Here is a 17,321-nt window from a genome sequence, read left to right on the forward strand (position 1 = left end):
TCAGAGATCGAAGGTCAGCTCAATAATCCGCAGGCACAGTCAACAAGTTTGACATTTAAGCCGCGCTTTTTTTTCCCCCCAGCATCCAATTAATGAGAAGTCAAACAGGTTGGACACAAGCAGGAGATTTTAGTGCAGTGCAATGTACACATTAATTAAAAGGGAAAAAAAACAACTTCAAAATGTTTAACACAGAGACAAAGACCTGGATGAGAATAACAACTTTAACCGAGCTGTTACTTACTTAAATGCTCAGTTTATTCAGTGATTCATTCATTCATTATTCATTCAGTTTCCATATTTCCAACCTCTTGTAAGAAACAGGAGCAGTCCAATTCATCTGTGCTACGTATTTCAAAATTTGGAATTTAGATATTTAAGGTCAGTGAAACAGTTTTAACCAAGGTATTAGATTTTACCTTAATCCCTCAAAAAATACTACAATGTCCATTAAAACCTTTTGGCACACGATAAATTCATTCATAATCCAACAGCTGAACACTTAATGCTCTGTCCCTGTGATGTAAGTTCATTTATTTTGAATGAGAGAATCTTTCTACTGTATCATTCTGATGGATAACTATCTTTTTGAGGCTGGTACCGCATGAACTTTATAAACTATGAGATGTCACACAACTTTGCTACATTATTTTATTGCCTAAAAACAGACTGCAGCAACAAAAATCTATCACTATTACTACAAAATCCAATTATTTTTGTTTTTTCTGATCGTCTGAGTGATGAAACCAGCAGCAAACCTACAGCTATTATCAGACGATGTTCCTTCTCTTTCCCAGCACCTCCTACAACACAGCTACCCGCTGATGGCAGGAGTGTAATTATGTTCGTCAGTCATTTTGTAAGAATACCTGTCACCATATTCAAACAAGGGATGTTGGAACGCAAGTGTTCTCCTTCATACTGGGCTGCTCTCAGCAGCAGATTCAATCTACCCCTCAAACCATGAGATGAGATAAGGAGCTATCAGTCAGTCAGCTAATCTCATCCTGGCTTAGGCTCCATGGCCACACTGTCAACAATCTGATTAATACTAGCCTGCAGACTGCACACACTGCCAACTGGCGGCTAGCCAGCACACACACACATGCACACACACACACACACATAGTCACATGTATTTAGCAAGATAGGTATCACACAAAAACATATAAGCCAGACCCTAATCCTGCACTGTTATGATATGATAGAAGTTCAGCGTTCTTTCACTTGAACTCTGGATGCTTCTTCCTGAACACTGTACTCTAAATATGAGACCTCACATTTGTTGTACTTCATTTGGTAGCAAGGGGAACTTTAACAACAACTACATTTGTACAACTCTGTGGCAGTGAGCCTGCAGAGTACGTAGACTGTGTGTTCTGCCAAGCACCAACTACACACACACACACACACACACACACACACACACACACACACACACACACACACACACACACACACACACACACACACACACACACACACACACAGTACTAGTTGCTATGTAACACACAATAACAGCGAAAGCGATTTGTACATGTCAAAACAAGATTACCCATTTCAGGCTAAATTAGTAAATCGATACAAAGAGGTCAGCACAGCAGCTGTGTTGGCTACAGCAACTACAATTAGAGTCCACCAGCACAGATGAAACTGTCAGGCCCTTGAGTGGATTGTGGATCCAAAATAAACAGCATCCCAGATATATAGATGGTAGACACAACATAACAGAAACAACACACGAAAAAGGTTTTTCGATTGTAAGTAACAAAGTCCTGATTACAGCAGCAAACGTGAGAGACATATTCAGCTTGGCTATATCCTGACGACACACAACAACCACCGGTCTTTACAGTTTTCAGTACAGATCCATACATATTAGCAAGTTGTACTGTAGGTTGAAGGTTTCTTTTGTTTTTCTCCAAATGTTTCGGGATGAAGGAACAAGGCTGAGTGGCTCATCACACTTGATTTTTATTCCATTGCTTAGGTTTGCAGGTTTGGTGCAGCTTGCACCAAGTTGTGCATTTTTGTGTGTTGCCCTTGGATACAAGCTGTGCTTGACACACAACTCTGCCGTTCTTTAAACAGCACTGTGTGAAGACTCTTCTGTTCATGTCAGACCATGCTACAGAGGTTTGTCACTAAATTATTCTGTGGTTAGTTTTTGATGAAGATTTGAAAAAAAAAAAAAATCCAATCAGGTGTGAGTCTATGAGCTTGAGCTTAAACTTGTCTTTTCCACTGTTTGTCTTTGCTGATGCAGTTTGTCCATGTTTGACATTCTATGCTGCCATTATTTTCCTTAATTTGCTGTTCATAATTTTTGTGATAGTTACCTTTATAAATGTAGCAAAACTATACTAATCATTTAAGGTAAGCCTAGACCCCTTGCCCCAGGTGCACATGGGGTCAGGAGCTCTCTAAACCAGAGCCTCTGAGTGAAGTGACTGTTAACAACAGTGAAAGGGCTCACATTCTCAGATTCTCAAATTCACATCGATACCAGATCCTCAACAATTCTTTCTGGACAACACACAAAAGCCATCATGAAAGTGTCAACTCCCTCAGGTTTTCTGTGAGATGTTAAAATCTTATCCTGCCCTTGTAATGTGGGTTGCCTCTGTCTGTTATAAAGTCAAAAAATGCTGCTGTTGTCTTATAGCTTGGTGCAGGGAGATGCAGATTACTGCCTACTGTAGTGTTTACACACTGACAACTTGATGACTGATTTGATGACTGCAGCTTTCCATTATGTCCACTGAGAGCAAATTGACCCAGTAATTAGAGTTTCATGATACTCTGGATGGCAACAGAAAAATATATCAGATTTATATGATCTTATTACCAGCCTCAACAGTGTGCTTGGTATTGTTTTCCCTTATGAGTCTGTGTGCCTGTGCGCGTGCGTGTGCGTGTGTGTGTGTCACTATGGCAAAATGAGGCAGTTTTAAGTTCTTTGGCAGGTGGTTATATGTCTGTCTATGTACAGATGTTGTCAACGCAATAGCGTCACAACTCTGCATGATGCAGTCATGAGTCATGAAACTTTACAGGTTTGTTGTTGAGACCAAGAGGCCCAGTTTGAATATGGATGTGATCTGATCTATCACTACTCAGTACTCATGTAATAATCAGGTGGATGTCAACATGCTGACAGGCATCGCTGTGGCTGTGATCCCATCACAAGATGGTCTCTAGTTTCACATTTGTGGTTGTGAAGAAATATCCCATTCATATGCTTAAGCTGAATATGCCTACATGTGTATGAGGTTCTATCAGTCTACAGCACAGTTGGATGTACTTTTGTAGATTTAAATGAGTGTAACTACACTGCACCATAGGTACACAAGATACAGGTAGATTTCTTACTGTGCCTTAGGCTATAATTTCTCCTGCACTTCGCTTGCTCTAGAGCTGACACATACTGATCACCGGCAGTAAGTTAACGGCTCCTCTGGGTTGTGTCGTACTTACTTTCTTTTTCTTGTAGTGTTTCACTAACTTGGTCAACAGCAGCGCGTTGATTAAGGAAGGCAAAACAACATGGTACAGAAAATGGAAAAGGGAAATAAAAGATACATTTCAAAGTTCAATGGAAACCTCCTCGTGACACTGGGCTCTTGCTGGTATAATAGACACCTTATGTCCGTAGCAACACACTGAGTCTCACCCACCACTTCCCTCTACCATCTGAGCCATGCTCCTATGTAGGCGCTCACCTTAAATAGCTCAAGACAGAGTTACATCAGATGTGTCAAGGTTTATCTTTAAAAAATCCTGTGAAGCCACTTACTGTAAATCTATAGCATCTGGTCTGTGTATCAAATCACAGGCAGATGGTTGATGTCTGACATTATAATCCTGGTTACCTCTCCAGGTACTCTGATCCAAATAATTAACCATAATTGTTTATCTTGATAAATCAATACTTTTTCATCTAATATCAGTTAAGCAATAGAACAAGCCTGAGGTTTTGTGCATTTCTGAGCTCTACAGTTTACTTCAAGCTGCACTAATCAATGTTTTTAAATTAATATCAGAAATAAATGAGTATGTGTAAAGTGCAAATTGTCTGTCAGAGTGATAGACAAGAGGCAGGTATGCAGCTGTTTTCACTACCAGTCCAGGCCCTGATCAGCAAGCAGACAAAGTCAGTGATCAGCTAGTGAACATGGTGCAAGATTTAGCAGCTAAAGAGCCACATATTTCCTTACAAAGCTGGCACAGAGCTAAAAGGAGAGTGCTGCTTGGACTCACCAGATGGCCAGTAACATCCATGTGAAGGCTAATGTTGCTCCATGTCTGCTTGCAACACTGTCTCCTAGATATTATATTTATATACAACTAGTCTGGATGAGACTCTGGATGGGAGCATTATTCATTTAATAAAATCCTGCCTCTGATCATAATCCAGCCAACAATTACATAACTGGGAAAACAATTTAGTAATGTATAAATGTAATTTCTAAGAGACAGAGTTGCTGCTGGAGTCTGCTGTCCTACTTGTTTCTTAACATGTTCACCTTATAAACTAAGGTGTGTAGATACTAAGGGGCTACTAAAAGCTTTCTTTAGAATGTGTATGTATGTACCTCTTTGTCTCTCTCTATCTCCAGGCCGGCCTCCAGCAAGTTGGCCTCAAACTCTTGTCTGATCAGACGCATCTCATGGTCACCAGGCTCCGTTGACTCGTTCCCTCCTGCAAATCCGAGCTCCATGAACACCTCACCCACACTCGCAGCCTCTCCTCCTGGCACGCCCCCTCCTCTTCCGGCTGCCGCGTCTGAGATCACCGACTGGGGGAAGTTGCCATTGGAAACAACAGATAATCTGTCTTGTGACCCTGAGGTGCCGGCAGGAGATCGTATGGAGCTGTGCCGCCGCTGATGGAATACCAGGACATAGTCAACTTTACATCGGCCATCAGAGAAGTATTGGCCTTCTCCGTAGCACTGAGGGCTTGAAGTTGAACCCACGACCTGTAGGGAGCCAAGAGAAATCAAAAGTAAAATATACAATAAGTACTTACTAAACACAGCAGCAGTAGCACAGTAGTGCTAACCACTGAAGCTGCTGTGAGGTAGAGGAAACCAGTCATCTTCATCATACTCTAATTTGTTTACAGTGATCATACCAAGATATCGCACTCAATTTTACAAATACAAATTGTGTAAAGACAGCATACAGAGCACCTTTAAGCAGCAGTGGAGTTATGTAATAACTGTTTGAATGAACTTAAACATCTACTGCACTGTCAGCACACGCAAACATAAGTGGCTTTTGGCAGGTTCTCAAAAACACTGAAGTGAGAACCTTCAGCAGTAGAGTGGGCAGTCAGCTCACCTTTGGCAGTTTTATTCTTTATTTAGACAGAGAGAAAGTAGAGAGGGGGACTAAACATGGACGACACAAGAGGGAAAGCTCGCTTGTCTCTGGGTATGATGGGAGGATTTTTTAACTTCTTAAGAACAGGATTTGTTTCTTATCAGCAAGATAGTTATCTAAATACTGATGCTGTGCATATTCAATTCTATTCTACTCTATTCACAGACTGTATCATAACACAAAAACGAGAATCGCAGAAGCGCTAATTTTACATTTTAGACTTAATTTATTTGTCAGAGTTAGACTAATAAATTGACGGATGTATTGTTGTGTTGTCTTTCAGGCCTTGGCCTGACTACTCATTAAAGTGCAATATTAAATAAGGCTAATGATGCCAAAAGACTAAGTGTAGAAAGGATGCTAAATAGCTAAATAAGCTAGCCAGCTTCCCTGAGAAAAATCATTGTTTTTTATTTTGTTGAAACAAATTATGCAACAACTCTGACATAAATTAGATGGATAATGCTACAAAACAGAATAAATGCTATCGAAGGTGTCTTTATCTTTTCTTTATAATATTTTTTTTACACTTACAGGAGAAGACACGTCCTTCATTCAGTTAAAAATGCTTTCACAATTTTAATACATATCTAGCTAACAAGCTTTGTAGCATGCTAGCTATAGTTTGAGATAACTATATTTTAAACAGAAACTTAAAGTCTTGTATTTCCATGAGTCAAATTCAACCATAATACGTTTAGCTAGAGGACACTGTATGGTTATACTGCTGAGTGTAAAATGTTTTAATGCCTCTTTTTTTTGAATAGCCAAACAGCTAGCTTTAGCGCTTTATCTGAAACTGTCTAGCTTCAACTCTGGTTTCACAGTGCTTAAGTTAGACTCAGTATATACGTCAGAAAGGTCATAAACTGTACCTTCAGGGACTGACTTCCATGGTCATCTCACACAGGTAGTTTCAATCTATACTAATTAGACTTCTTCCAGCGCCGTTTGCACCTACTGTACATGCCCCTGTTTCTTCTGTTTCAGAGGGGAGGGTAAAGATGGCAGACAGCCTACCTCACTCATTAACAGCTCAAGACCTAACATGGACAAGCTACAGTATGGAAGCCCCTTTGGCCTAATTAGGTATGATCGTAAAAGAATGAGAAGCTTTTTCAAAATGACACCTTGGTATCTCAAAATAATGAGAAGTCATTACTTTGAGGAGGTTTCTCATGATTTTTAGATACTAAGCCATTATTTTTAGAAAGTTTCCCATTATTTTGACATATTCAGTAATTATTTCAAAAAAAGTTTCTCATTATAATGACATAATTACCCTTTTTTCATTAAAGAGGCGGAAATTAGCTTCCACATAACTGCTACCCACACACCAGTGTTATTATATCAGATATTAGGGTTAGAGTTAGAGGGTTAGGGTTAAGGCTGAAACCCAGTGCTCGTTTCATTTATATTATTTGTACTGATTATTTTCACAGCAGAATAAAGTGAAAATCAAGTGACAATTCATTATCAATTATCAAAATGAACAATATATTCTTTTACAACCAAAGAGTCACAATTTCTTTCTCTTTTCCACTATTTTTAAATAGGAAACTTTTCACATTGTGATCTTTTGTATATTAATTAGGCAGAGTTAACATGTTCTGGCCCAGGAACATGGCCACAGACTTCTCTGTAAAGCTCCACCCAGCCGAGGTCCGATCAGTACCTGTGTCTGAGTGTGGATTCTTTTAACATTAAACTGTACATGTGGACAAACTGTTACACTACATTATTCCCGATGTCTTAAATGTTTCACTGCTTCAGATACAGTTACACTAGTTTGCAGTTTATTATTACTGCACTGTATATGCAAAGTCTCTGTCACAGGCAGCACTGTTACAAATTAATTCTGAATAGCTAATGTTAATAAAATGGTGATGAGGTTTTGATTTTTCTTTTTTTTTTTTTTTTTTTTTGAGGTGGGGCATAATTCTCAGAACCCATCAGCTGAAGTACATTCACTTTAGAGTAATGGAAACATACAAAAGTCTACTATCAAATTAAATATATATATATACTTATTGGAAGGTTTGTATGTATTCACATACATGTAATGGTTGCTAACTCCCGGAACTTTCCCTAAAGGATTTTTTGTTTGCTGACTCTTTTTTCTACAAAGGAACTTACTGGGAGGACTCCCACCTGGCTTAGCTTCGCTGGTTCCAAGAAGGTTCCCAGGTGATTGTACTGGTAAAAGCTTAACTAAACCTCTGGAGGACTTTCCTGGAGGTTTAGTGAATCCTTTACAGAACCTCACCTGTTTGCTGATACCATAAAATTGATGTGGTAAACAGCTTTGGAAAAAAAAATATGAGAACAATAAAAATACTAATTGTAATAATAATTTAAGGTGTCTCGTGTTGTCCTGTGTTTTTTATTTATCAACTAATAGAATCACTTCTTGAACAGTGGTTCATAGTAAATGTACTGTAAACAGCATCACGGAGTTTGTGACAGTGGAAATGAAAACTATGACAGTGGGTCGTAAAAAAGATGTTAACACAGATTGGTCACCGGTGCAGCTACACAAGACAAACAAGTGAAAAGCAACAGCGTGGCGGGGGATGGATCCTGTTGTACTTACAGGGATCTTGTCTTCACTCGGGGAGATCTGCATGCTGTTGCGCTTTAGACACACGCAGAGAAGTAAAAGAAGAAGAAGAAGAGGAGGAGTGAAAGTTGGCGGTCTTCACAGGAAAAAACAGCCGCATTCATCATCATCACCACCACCTTCATCCCCATCATCCCCAAATGACACTTGAGGTCACTGCAGTTAGTCCACAGTCCAGGAGAAGCGACGGCTCATCTGAACCAGGTTTCATAGTTTAGTTAAAGAAGGATCTGTCTGATTTAAGACGCAGCGCGTCCAGTCCCGCAGCCTGATCACACGCTGGTGATTCCCATCTATCCAACTGTGTGATCTGGAGGCTGCCTGCGCACCGCCGGCGCTCTTGGCACTGAGCGTGCCACACTGTAAAAAATGTCCGCCCTCTATGTGTTTTTGTTTTTTTGTTTTTTTCAGACTTGATCCTGAGACTCTAAGTGTCATGTTACTGGGGAGAGTCAACACATTTCTGTCTACCTGGTGAGTCAAATTCCCATTATTTTAAGTGTCATTTAAATTTATAAATTTTACCTCCTTCTTGAAAAGTCCATGTCTCAAATCACCTGACTGAAAAAAATATATATTACAAGCTGATTTGCAATAAAACACGGAACTATTTCAAACTCCTGGAGGATCTTTTTCCATTGTTTCATTAAAAATGCCTTTTGCATGCATTTCTAGTGTAAACAGCCGGTTAAGGTGGATATTTTTTGCAGTGTGGAGGGAGGGTGCAGCCTTCTTTGGTTGGATACTGCAGCTCAGTGATGACTTGGAGAGAGACCTGTTATGATCTGTTATCAGGGTGAAGCCACTGGGGAAACAAAGTGCTTCACCATAATCACTAAAACAACTATCTATAAAATATGTTGAACCATTGCTTTTGTTCAGCAGTGGTTCCCAACTTTTTTTTTTGCTTGTGACCCTTTCAAATTATGACCATGGGTTGTGAACATTTCCAGCAAAGACTGAGCCTTTTGCTCTTCCAAGATTTAACAAGAAAAAAAAACAAAAAAACAAAAACAAAAACAAACAGACAAAAGAGAAATAAATATGTTGCATAGCAGTAATGTATATTTTCTGTCTTTTCCTTGCAATAATCTCATGACCCCTCAGGTTTACCAAGGGAATCCTTGGGGTGTACAGGGGTACAGCTTAACAAATTTGGTAACAAAGGTGCACCAGACACACCTCACACTCAATGATACACACACAGAGACTCCTTCTGAGGCACAGCTAACCCCAGGCTTTGCCATTAACCTATTTCTAACATCAGCCTTAATTCTCAACTGTAGTCTTTTCCCTAAACTAACATTAACCTTGAACTCATACTTTAGACTCAAAGTCAGTCTGAAGTCAGTTGAATTCGTCCAGATAGCTTAGTTACAACTTTTATTTTGAAGAGAAGAATAAGCATCCTATTCTCTGAAATCATTTTGATGAGATTTTTTTTTCTTCTTCATGCTAACTGTGATGCAATGTGATGAAAAACATTACACACACAGGAAATATTACACGATTAGCTTAGTTTCACGCAGTCACTCCAACAGTGTACACCCCAAATGTCTTAACCTGAAACCGTTTTTTAATTTAACATACACACACCCTTGCTCTCCTCCTTTAGTCACCTGTAGCAGATTTTGTGACTCCTCAGCCCAGGGTTCTTCTTTATAAGGTTCAGGTTCCAGGATGCTGTAGGACATGGGGTCCAGTCCCATCCCAGACATGTCCTTGGTCAGGTGGTACAAGGCATCGCTGTGGATGGAGGAGGACTCGCTGAGTGCTGTGGCCACTCGGATGAAACCCGCCCCGTTGCTCCATGAATCTGAAAGACATTTATTTTGGAACTTAAGTGGGACACAGATGATTATAATCCATGGTTCAGCATGTTGACTGAACATTTGGTCATTTAAAACTGCGAGAGGCAACTTCACATTGATGTGGACCAGTTCATTTGAAGGAATCTGTTTAGCAGAGGTGATGTACTGTGAGGAGAGTTTCACTAAAACCCTGCTTCTTGGAGCTGGAGGTGGTAAAGAGGAACAACCACGAGCAGTGAGCTGAGTTTACTCTGTGAAAATATTTCCCACCAGAGACCAAACACAAAATTGAAACAGAGTGAATCTAGAGCTTCTTGGATGATTCAGTTATATTGATTCAGGTGTACTTTCACATCTTGTCCTGTGCAGCTTTCTCTTATTTATCCAGGCAGAGCCACCACACACGTGTCAACCAGCACTCAGTTACCACATTTATTTTACAGCTATAGTTGTGAGTCACTTTACAAATGAAGACTTTACATAGAAATTAGTATTTTTAGAGTTTGGTATCACAACTGAAGTGATGGTCTTAACTTAAGTCTCAAAAAATGTGATAAAATATACAAAAGATCAATGTCCCTCCCTCCACACACCATAAAATGACTGAGACAGCAGCAGTTGTGCAGATGTTTGCTTATTCACAGTAGCTGAAACAGGGGATATGTGCATTCAACTGATGGTAAATGTGTCCCTCCTATACAGTGCTTCTTACTGGTGACTCTTCTTGCAAGAAGTGAGACACAGCTGTCTCACTTCACTCTGTCTCACTCTTGTATTTGTATTTTCAGCTGTAATGTAATGCTCAGGGCTTAAATGCCTTGTGCAGAAGCATCCTGACACCTGGCATTAAGAAAGTGAAGAGCACTACTCATCCACTTTTCCCACTTTCCAAGCAAGGGTGGGGATTTGATGTAACAGACTCCATTCACAAGCCCCTCTCTTCAAGTCAAAACTGGGCTTTGTGGTGATGGTGCAGTCTCATGAGTCTTTCTTGGTTCTGATGATCAACACTTCCACTTACCCCTCATTGTTATTGGGAGCCACAAATATGCAAAGTGGCCTAGTGAAGCTTTGTCTCAAACTGTGCAAATTGATGTGTGCGTCAGTCAATCACAAACTCTGCCTCAAAGCACTTTCCAAAGGACAAGCCCACATAGAGCCAAATTCACAACACAAAGAACACAATCAAACACAAGGAAACAAAAAGCAGGAGGAAAAGAACATTGTAAACGGCGTAAAAGGCTACATTTTATTTTGTACATGTGCAGGGAGGACAAAAACACCAGCAGATTACTTGTTGCTCAGCCTCTGCTCAGGGCTGTGATTTTTCTAAACACTCACTTCCTCTCAGGGAGTTCAAGTCCAGCAGTGACAAAACAGACATTTCTCCATCTTTATCAATCTGAATGCCGTGTTGTCAGAAACTGCAACAGATTGCCATTTTTTGTAATAAGGTTAGTGTGTGTGTGTGTGTGTATGGTTATTTTAGGGATACAGACAGCTGTAGCCATAGTAACGCACCAGGCCACGTGCTGTGCTCTCATTTCAGTACCATAGACAGACTATCTTTCACTCTCTCATCCACACACACGGTTGTACAACACTTAACCATTCTGTATAACCACAAAATCTGACAGCCAGGTCAATGGGGTGGTGGGGGGTTGATAATGTTTAAGTTCAAGCTATAAGGAAAGACATTTTATGGCAACAGTTGTGTTTCTCTACCTTGCAGCTCACTTGACAACAGCACAATAGCCCGGAGGTTAGAGAGGCAGGCCTGTAACTGGAGGGTCGCCAGTTTGAATCTAGTAGGAGGAAATCCCTCTTGTATAAATACAAAGCAGGGCAGCATGCGAAACCATGAGGTTCTGATGAATGTCTCCAGATTTTAAAATAAAGTCCAAAATGCATTAATCAAAAACATTTTGTCAAATTGAAAACTGTGAAAATGCGTCATCAAAATGCTGTTTTATAGCCAAGCTTTTGGAATTTCACCCGGCTTGTTTCTCAGAATGATTGTGTAAGATAAACACTCTCTCTATTTCCACACTAATTTCTAATGGCAAAGAGACAAAGGGCATCTTTCAGGGAACATCTAATGGGCAGCAGCGTGGCACAAAGACTTAATGCTGATGCTTTTATCACATGTTGTCTCAGCTCCGGCTCACTGATTGTATGGAAGCCTCTGCCAGGGCACAGCTGAATACATTTTTAACCCTGTCTCATTTGGCTTCATGTTATTAACCATCTCAATTAGACCAAAACACTTAATGTATTACAGCTATAAAGCTTTTCAGCACTTTGAAGCGAGATCTCCCACAACAACTGTTTTCAAATGCATTTAAGGTGCACTCTGCTGAGCTGAAATGAACAACGATTTAGTCATTTAATCATTAAAATCTCCCTTTGATCAAAAACCTATTTTGCTTATTCTTACTGTACTTTAATGTTTGACCTGGACTGTGCAGGATGATACAGGTGAGTTTGACTCTAGATGACTGTTTTCACACTCATCTGCTGAAAAGGGAAACATTTCTCTGTTTGGCCTATGACTTTCAGGGTTTATGAGTATGTTAGCTTTGCTGTAACACCTTCCGCGGCTCACTTACGGTACAGCACAGCAGCAGTCAGCCATGTAGCCTAACCCGGATTACTGCCCTGCCTAAGGCTTACTGTGAGGGAGCACATGTCTGAGATACAGTCATCTTTAAAAACTGATTCCTTCTGTTCAAATGTGGCAAAATTTTTACTCCAGAAGACGAAATGAGAAGAACAGGGCTATGTTAGTATGGAGGGGTCTGAATACATAACCGAATTAAACTACAGCAGCCTCACATGCAACTGTATACCCTGCCTGCTGTAAAGAGCTGCTTGTTGACGGCTGCCCCACACGGCCTGCTGACACACACACAAACACACACTCAAACACACTGGGGGAACATGGTAGGGACAATAGGCGGGTTACTCTACGGTGGTCCTGTCTAGTGTGTCCTTTTTGTTGGGTGAAGATACAGGAGAGTCAGGCAGGACAGGCCACACAAAGGAGATGGTAGAGGGGTTCCTATAGGTTTCCGCCACACTCACCTGCACAGGTAGAGGAGGGGGACCTGCGGAGAGACATTTCAGCTCAACTCTGAGTGACTCCGGCTGAGAGACAGGCCCTGTTTCCTCTGAGGTCCTAGTCAGTCAGACAGCCATGCTGGTTTGCTGTCAGCAGCAGGTGAGAGGAAAAACAGCAACACTCTGACTCAGTAGTGCAATCCTCAGCTCAGTAGAAGCTTAGCTCTGCTGCATAATGCTCCTCTCCAACTGGCTGGCTGTGTTGCAGAAGCTCCACAACTCAGCTTATTGTGTACACTCGCTTAATGCACTGCACACCGGGCTCGTGGGTAATAGACCGGCTGTCTGATTGGGTGTTTGGCTAAGGAATTACAGCCACAGAGAGACAAGCAGAGATTATTGGGGCCTCTAATGTGCATTAATTGCTGTGCCTTCTGTTGAGGTTTAGCTGCAAACCTATGGGGTCTTAAGGGTCCACTTTATGGAGCTTAAGACCAGGGAAGTGGTCTTAACATCCCAGTACAAATTAAAGTTATACAATGTGGAGTTTCCCCTGAAGAAAGGGAGTTAATGACAAGTCACATGGGGCATTTGTGACATATGGACTTGAGATTCTGCAGTGGCAGGTTGAAGCGCAGCACGTTCAACGGCCTCATCAGGACAAAGTGAGGAGTTTACCAGGTGAAAATTCCAGCAGAGATTCAGAGTATTAAGAAAAACTAATCCACGCCTTTATGCTGAGGAGGCTGGACTGAGGTTAAGGGCTCAGGTGGTTTTAAAAAAGCTCTCAGAGAGCTGCGGCTCACGCCCAGCTGTGTCGTCCTGATATCATTTACTTCTCCTAGTTTAAAGATCACTAAACGTTTTAAATGCAAAGTACACAGGGCTATACTGATCGACAGTGACTGGCAGTAATACATCAAGAAACGCAGCAACAGGTCAGCAAAAGGCGGGAGAGAAGACCGCTAGCTGGCATGTAGGCTGAATCCATCTGAGTCCAGCCTCAGTATGAGAGGGCTGCAGGTTCGTATTGTGTACGTACAGTATGAGACCCTACAACATCAACTAACTTATACAGCAGAAACAATTTAAAAAAGGCCAGTCAGAGGCGCAAATCAGAACCGTAATAAATTCAAAATACTTAGTCATTGCAGTTGCAAACAAAAGGCGGCGTGATAGTTGCTGGATTCACCCAAAACTCACCTGTTTGCCACTGTTCATTTAAAACTTATGCTAATTTCAAATTTAAAAATGTATTCATTCAATTTATATAATATTTGACTTATTTTTTCAAATATTTTCTGTATTTTGTAGTTGTAAGGAGACTGTGACTGGGAACAAACAGTACTCAAACTAATATATTTAGTTCCCAAACGCTTCTTGTTTTTCCCCTACTTTAAGGAGAGTAATTAATGAAATAAAAGATCAAATTTGCTGCAGGGCTGTGTGTTGCTCATTCTACTTCCTCCCCATCTAATTGCTTGGCCAACCTCCTCAGTGACTAATTGTCCTACCTGATGGTAACTGATGCTAAATACAGATAGAGTGTGAGAGGCAGTGTCAGGTTGCACACACACAAGCACGCACGCACCAACACACACTCCCCTGTGCCCTAGTATCCTGTCAGTAAGGGTATCTGATGTGTCACACCACCCAGCAGCACCTACACACACACACACACATGCACGCACCCAAACACACCTCCACGTTCAGTCTCCAGTTACAGCCGGTACAGATATGTTCACAGTGTTAAATATTAAAGGCTGTAATATTAACGGCTAGGTGTTGTAATCGAGGAAACCGCTAAAAGGTCAAGTTCAGACTACAGGCTGCTCTGCGGTCCCGTGGCCGACCATCACGTTCTATATACACACTAGCTTCCCCAGATAGCACTTCTCAAATGTTGACTTGCAGAAGTCACCTAAGTTCAAAGTTAACTCAGGAGGACAAAAGATTCGGGGTGTGGTGGTGATGTTGACATTCAAAGCAGACCCCTGGGAAAACAGTCGATCTGGGAGGACACAGGTGGAAGATGGACCGTGTCTCCCAGGATTCAAGGGACGGTTTAATAGGATTATTTCTGCCTCATATATATATCTACTCACTTTGCATTTATAGAAGCACAGTCTGGCTTCACTTAGATTAGCACAAAGACTTTGTCTGTCCAGTAGTGACAGAATTTTTCCCAGCAGCACATTATATCCTGTTTTCTTGACCTATACAAAGACAGAATGACCTGAAAGACTGAAAACAGCAGCAACGTACGTCCATAAAACAGCACAGTCAAAGGTTTGGTAACTCAAACAGTGTATCTTTTACAATACACTGATTTCACTTCCTTGCTAACATTAAAGAAAAATGATACGCTAGTTCTAACAAGAAGGATGAAACGCAAATGCATGAATGGAGACATCTTCAACAGCGACCGAGTGCAGTTCACACGCACACTGTGAAATTCAAAGGGAAAGCATTCAATCTGTATTTATACTCTTCAAGCCACTTAAAGGCAGCAGCCTTAAATAGATTGAAGTGCATTACACCCACACATCATAATCATATACATGCACATAGAACAGCATTTCCATTTACACAGAAGGACATGCATGTGTGCACACGTGCATACACAAATTACACACATACACAAGTATTTCAATCCTTGTGAGGACCCTCATAGCCTTTCTTAGTGCTTAACCTTTAGCTCTACAAATCACCTGAGCCCAGAGGTTAACGTGTACTACTATGTACAAATAAACCGCAACACCAGTCCTGACCCTAAAATAACCCCTTTGTGAAGTGAGGGCAGGCCACATCCTCACCCCGAACATCTAGACTCACCCTAAAACTGTTCTTTGCTAAGACAGAAATACAGGAACGCACTGATTCAACGCATACAGTCCAAGAGTGTGCACACACACACCTACACCTACACACACACACACACACACACACACACACAGTGATTTCCCTCGTCGTCTGATCTGGTTCATGTCTTCCTGGAGAGGAACCAGAGATAATAGAGAATGAGAGTGAATCGATTCTCGACGCTCCAGTTTGCTCCAGTTTCTTCCAGTTTCCTCCCACACCAGCCTCACACACCTGTCACAGCTGACGAGGTTATTCCATAAAAGCTACAGAACACATTTCTTCTGGAAAACAAAAAACAACAACAAAAGAAAAAAAAAAAAAACATGTTGCTTCAGTCAGTCACTTCTTCAGAAGTATGTCCTGCAAAAACATTTTTGTATCAAGGATCTTAAAGTGAGCAGCAACCCATTCCGTTATAAGTTGGACTTTACCACCAGCTGTGATTGTTATTTTATGTCTTTGTTACATATTTCCCATAGAGCTTGCAAAACCCACAGGTGAGTGGAAGCATGCCTTGTAATATCCTCAGTGGACTAGTGGCTTGTCAAGCTGCCTTTCTTTGTTTTTCGGGAAATCGGATTGGCTGAAGATACATGATTTTTTTTTTTTTTTCGTGTTCAGTTGGCGCTCAGAAATACAGCACAACACATAAAGACATAAACACATTCAAATCCAACAGAATGAATGTTAAGGAGAAACAAGGGGAGGAAAGGCTCCGCAATCCATTTTCATTTCACTCTATTCAATGAACACCTTCATCACTTGTCGGATAATCTTCCACACAGTTCACAGGCATGCTAAAACCTTACAATTACTAGAATAAAGGTATAGAAAGAGGCCTCGAAGCTGTGGGGAATGAAGAGGCTTATCCGTCTAATCCATTTAGACCCTCAGAACCCTTTACATCAAAATATATATCACAGTTTACAGCCATGAAACAAACGGACATGAAAGAGACATACATTTCACACCCACTCATACTTTTCCGCTGAAACAGTGATGAGATGGAGAGAGAGATTAAAACTGACAGAAAAGACGAAGGAACACGTGAGTGTACAATAAGAGAAAAGAGGGAAGGAGAAAGAGGAGGAGGAGAGAAGAGCAGAGGACGAGATTGCTTGATATGGTGTCAGTCTTAAAATCTCTCTCACTAAGGGGCAGAGACTTGAGGTGTTGCCCCATCTTGTGGTCAAAGTTAATTATCACAGTTGATATTCTTTCAAATCATCTGGCTCAGGGTCAGAATAGTCCTCATGTAAAGATGTAGAGGGGGAATGTAAACTATTTCTGAACTGAACGACGAAAAGCAAACAGTTACTAACTAACTCTGACTTATGAAAGAAAAAAACACAAAAAATAACTTTATTGCACATAACTTTAATTTTCTGACTCCATTTCAGAGAAAAGCTAACACGATCCAATTATTTTACTATCCGGAATCAAAAGTATTTTTATATTTACAGGCACAAAAAGTTTTATTAAAAACTGTTAACTCTGAAAAAAAAAAAAAAACTCCAGCTTGGAGGGAACAGCTCATGAAATGCAACGAAAAAATCTGATCCTCTGAACACTGATCT

The 17,321-nt window shown here is 40.8% G+C and overlaps 1 protein-coding gene across 1 annotated transcript in view; it reads right to left on the bottom strand.

The window, feature by feature from the left end:
* ano2b (anoctamin 2b) overlaps positions 1-12,940 on the bottom strand; it is a 49,252-nt gene extending 36,312 nt beyond the window's left edge. Inside the window, exons 1-4 of the mRNA XM_041030100.1 lie at positions 12,904-12,940; positions 9,601-9,824; positions 7,982-8,023; positions 4,596-4,982 (exon numbers count right to left, since the gene is read on the bottom strand). Coding sequence (XP_040886034.1) covers positions 4,596-4,982; positions 7,982-8,023; positions 9,601-9,824; positions 12,904-12,940 — 690 coding nt within the window. The remainder of the gene's footprint in view (positions 1-4,595; positions 4,983-7,981; positions 8,024-9,600; positions 9,825-12,903) is intronic.
* Between the last annotated feature and the right edge of the window lie 4,381 nt (positions 12,941-17,321).

Source organism: Toxotes jaculatrix, chromosome 22, assembly GCF_017976425.1.
Source record: "Toxotes jaculatrix isolate fToxJac2 chromosome 22, fToxJac2.pri, whole genome shotgun sequence".
Lineage (NCBI taxonomy): Eukaryota > Metazoa > Chordata > Actinopteri > Toxotidae > Toxotes > Toxotes jaculatrix.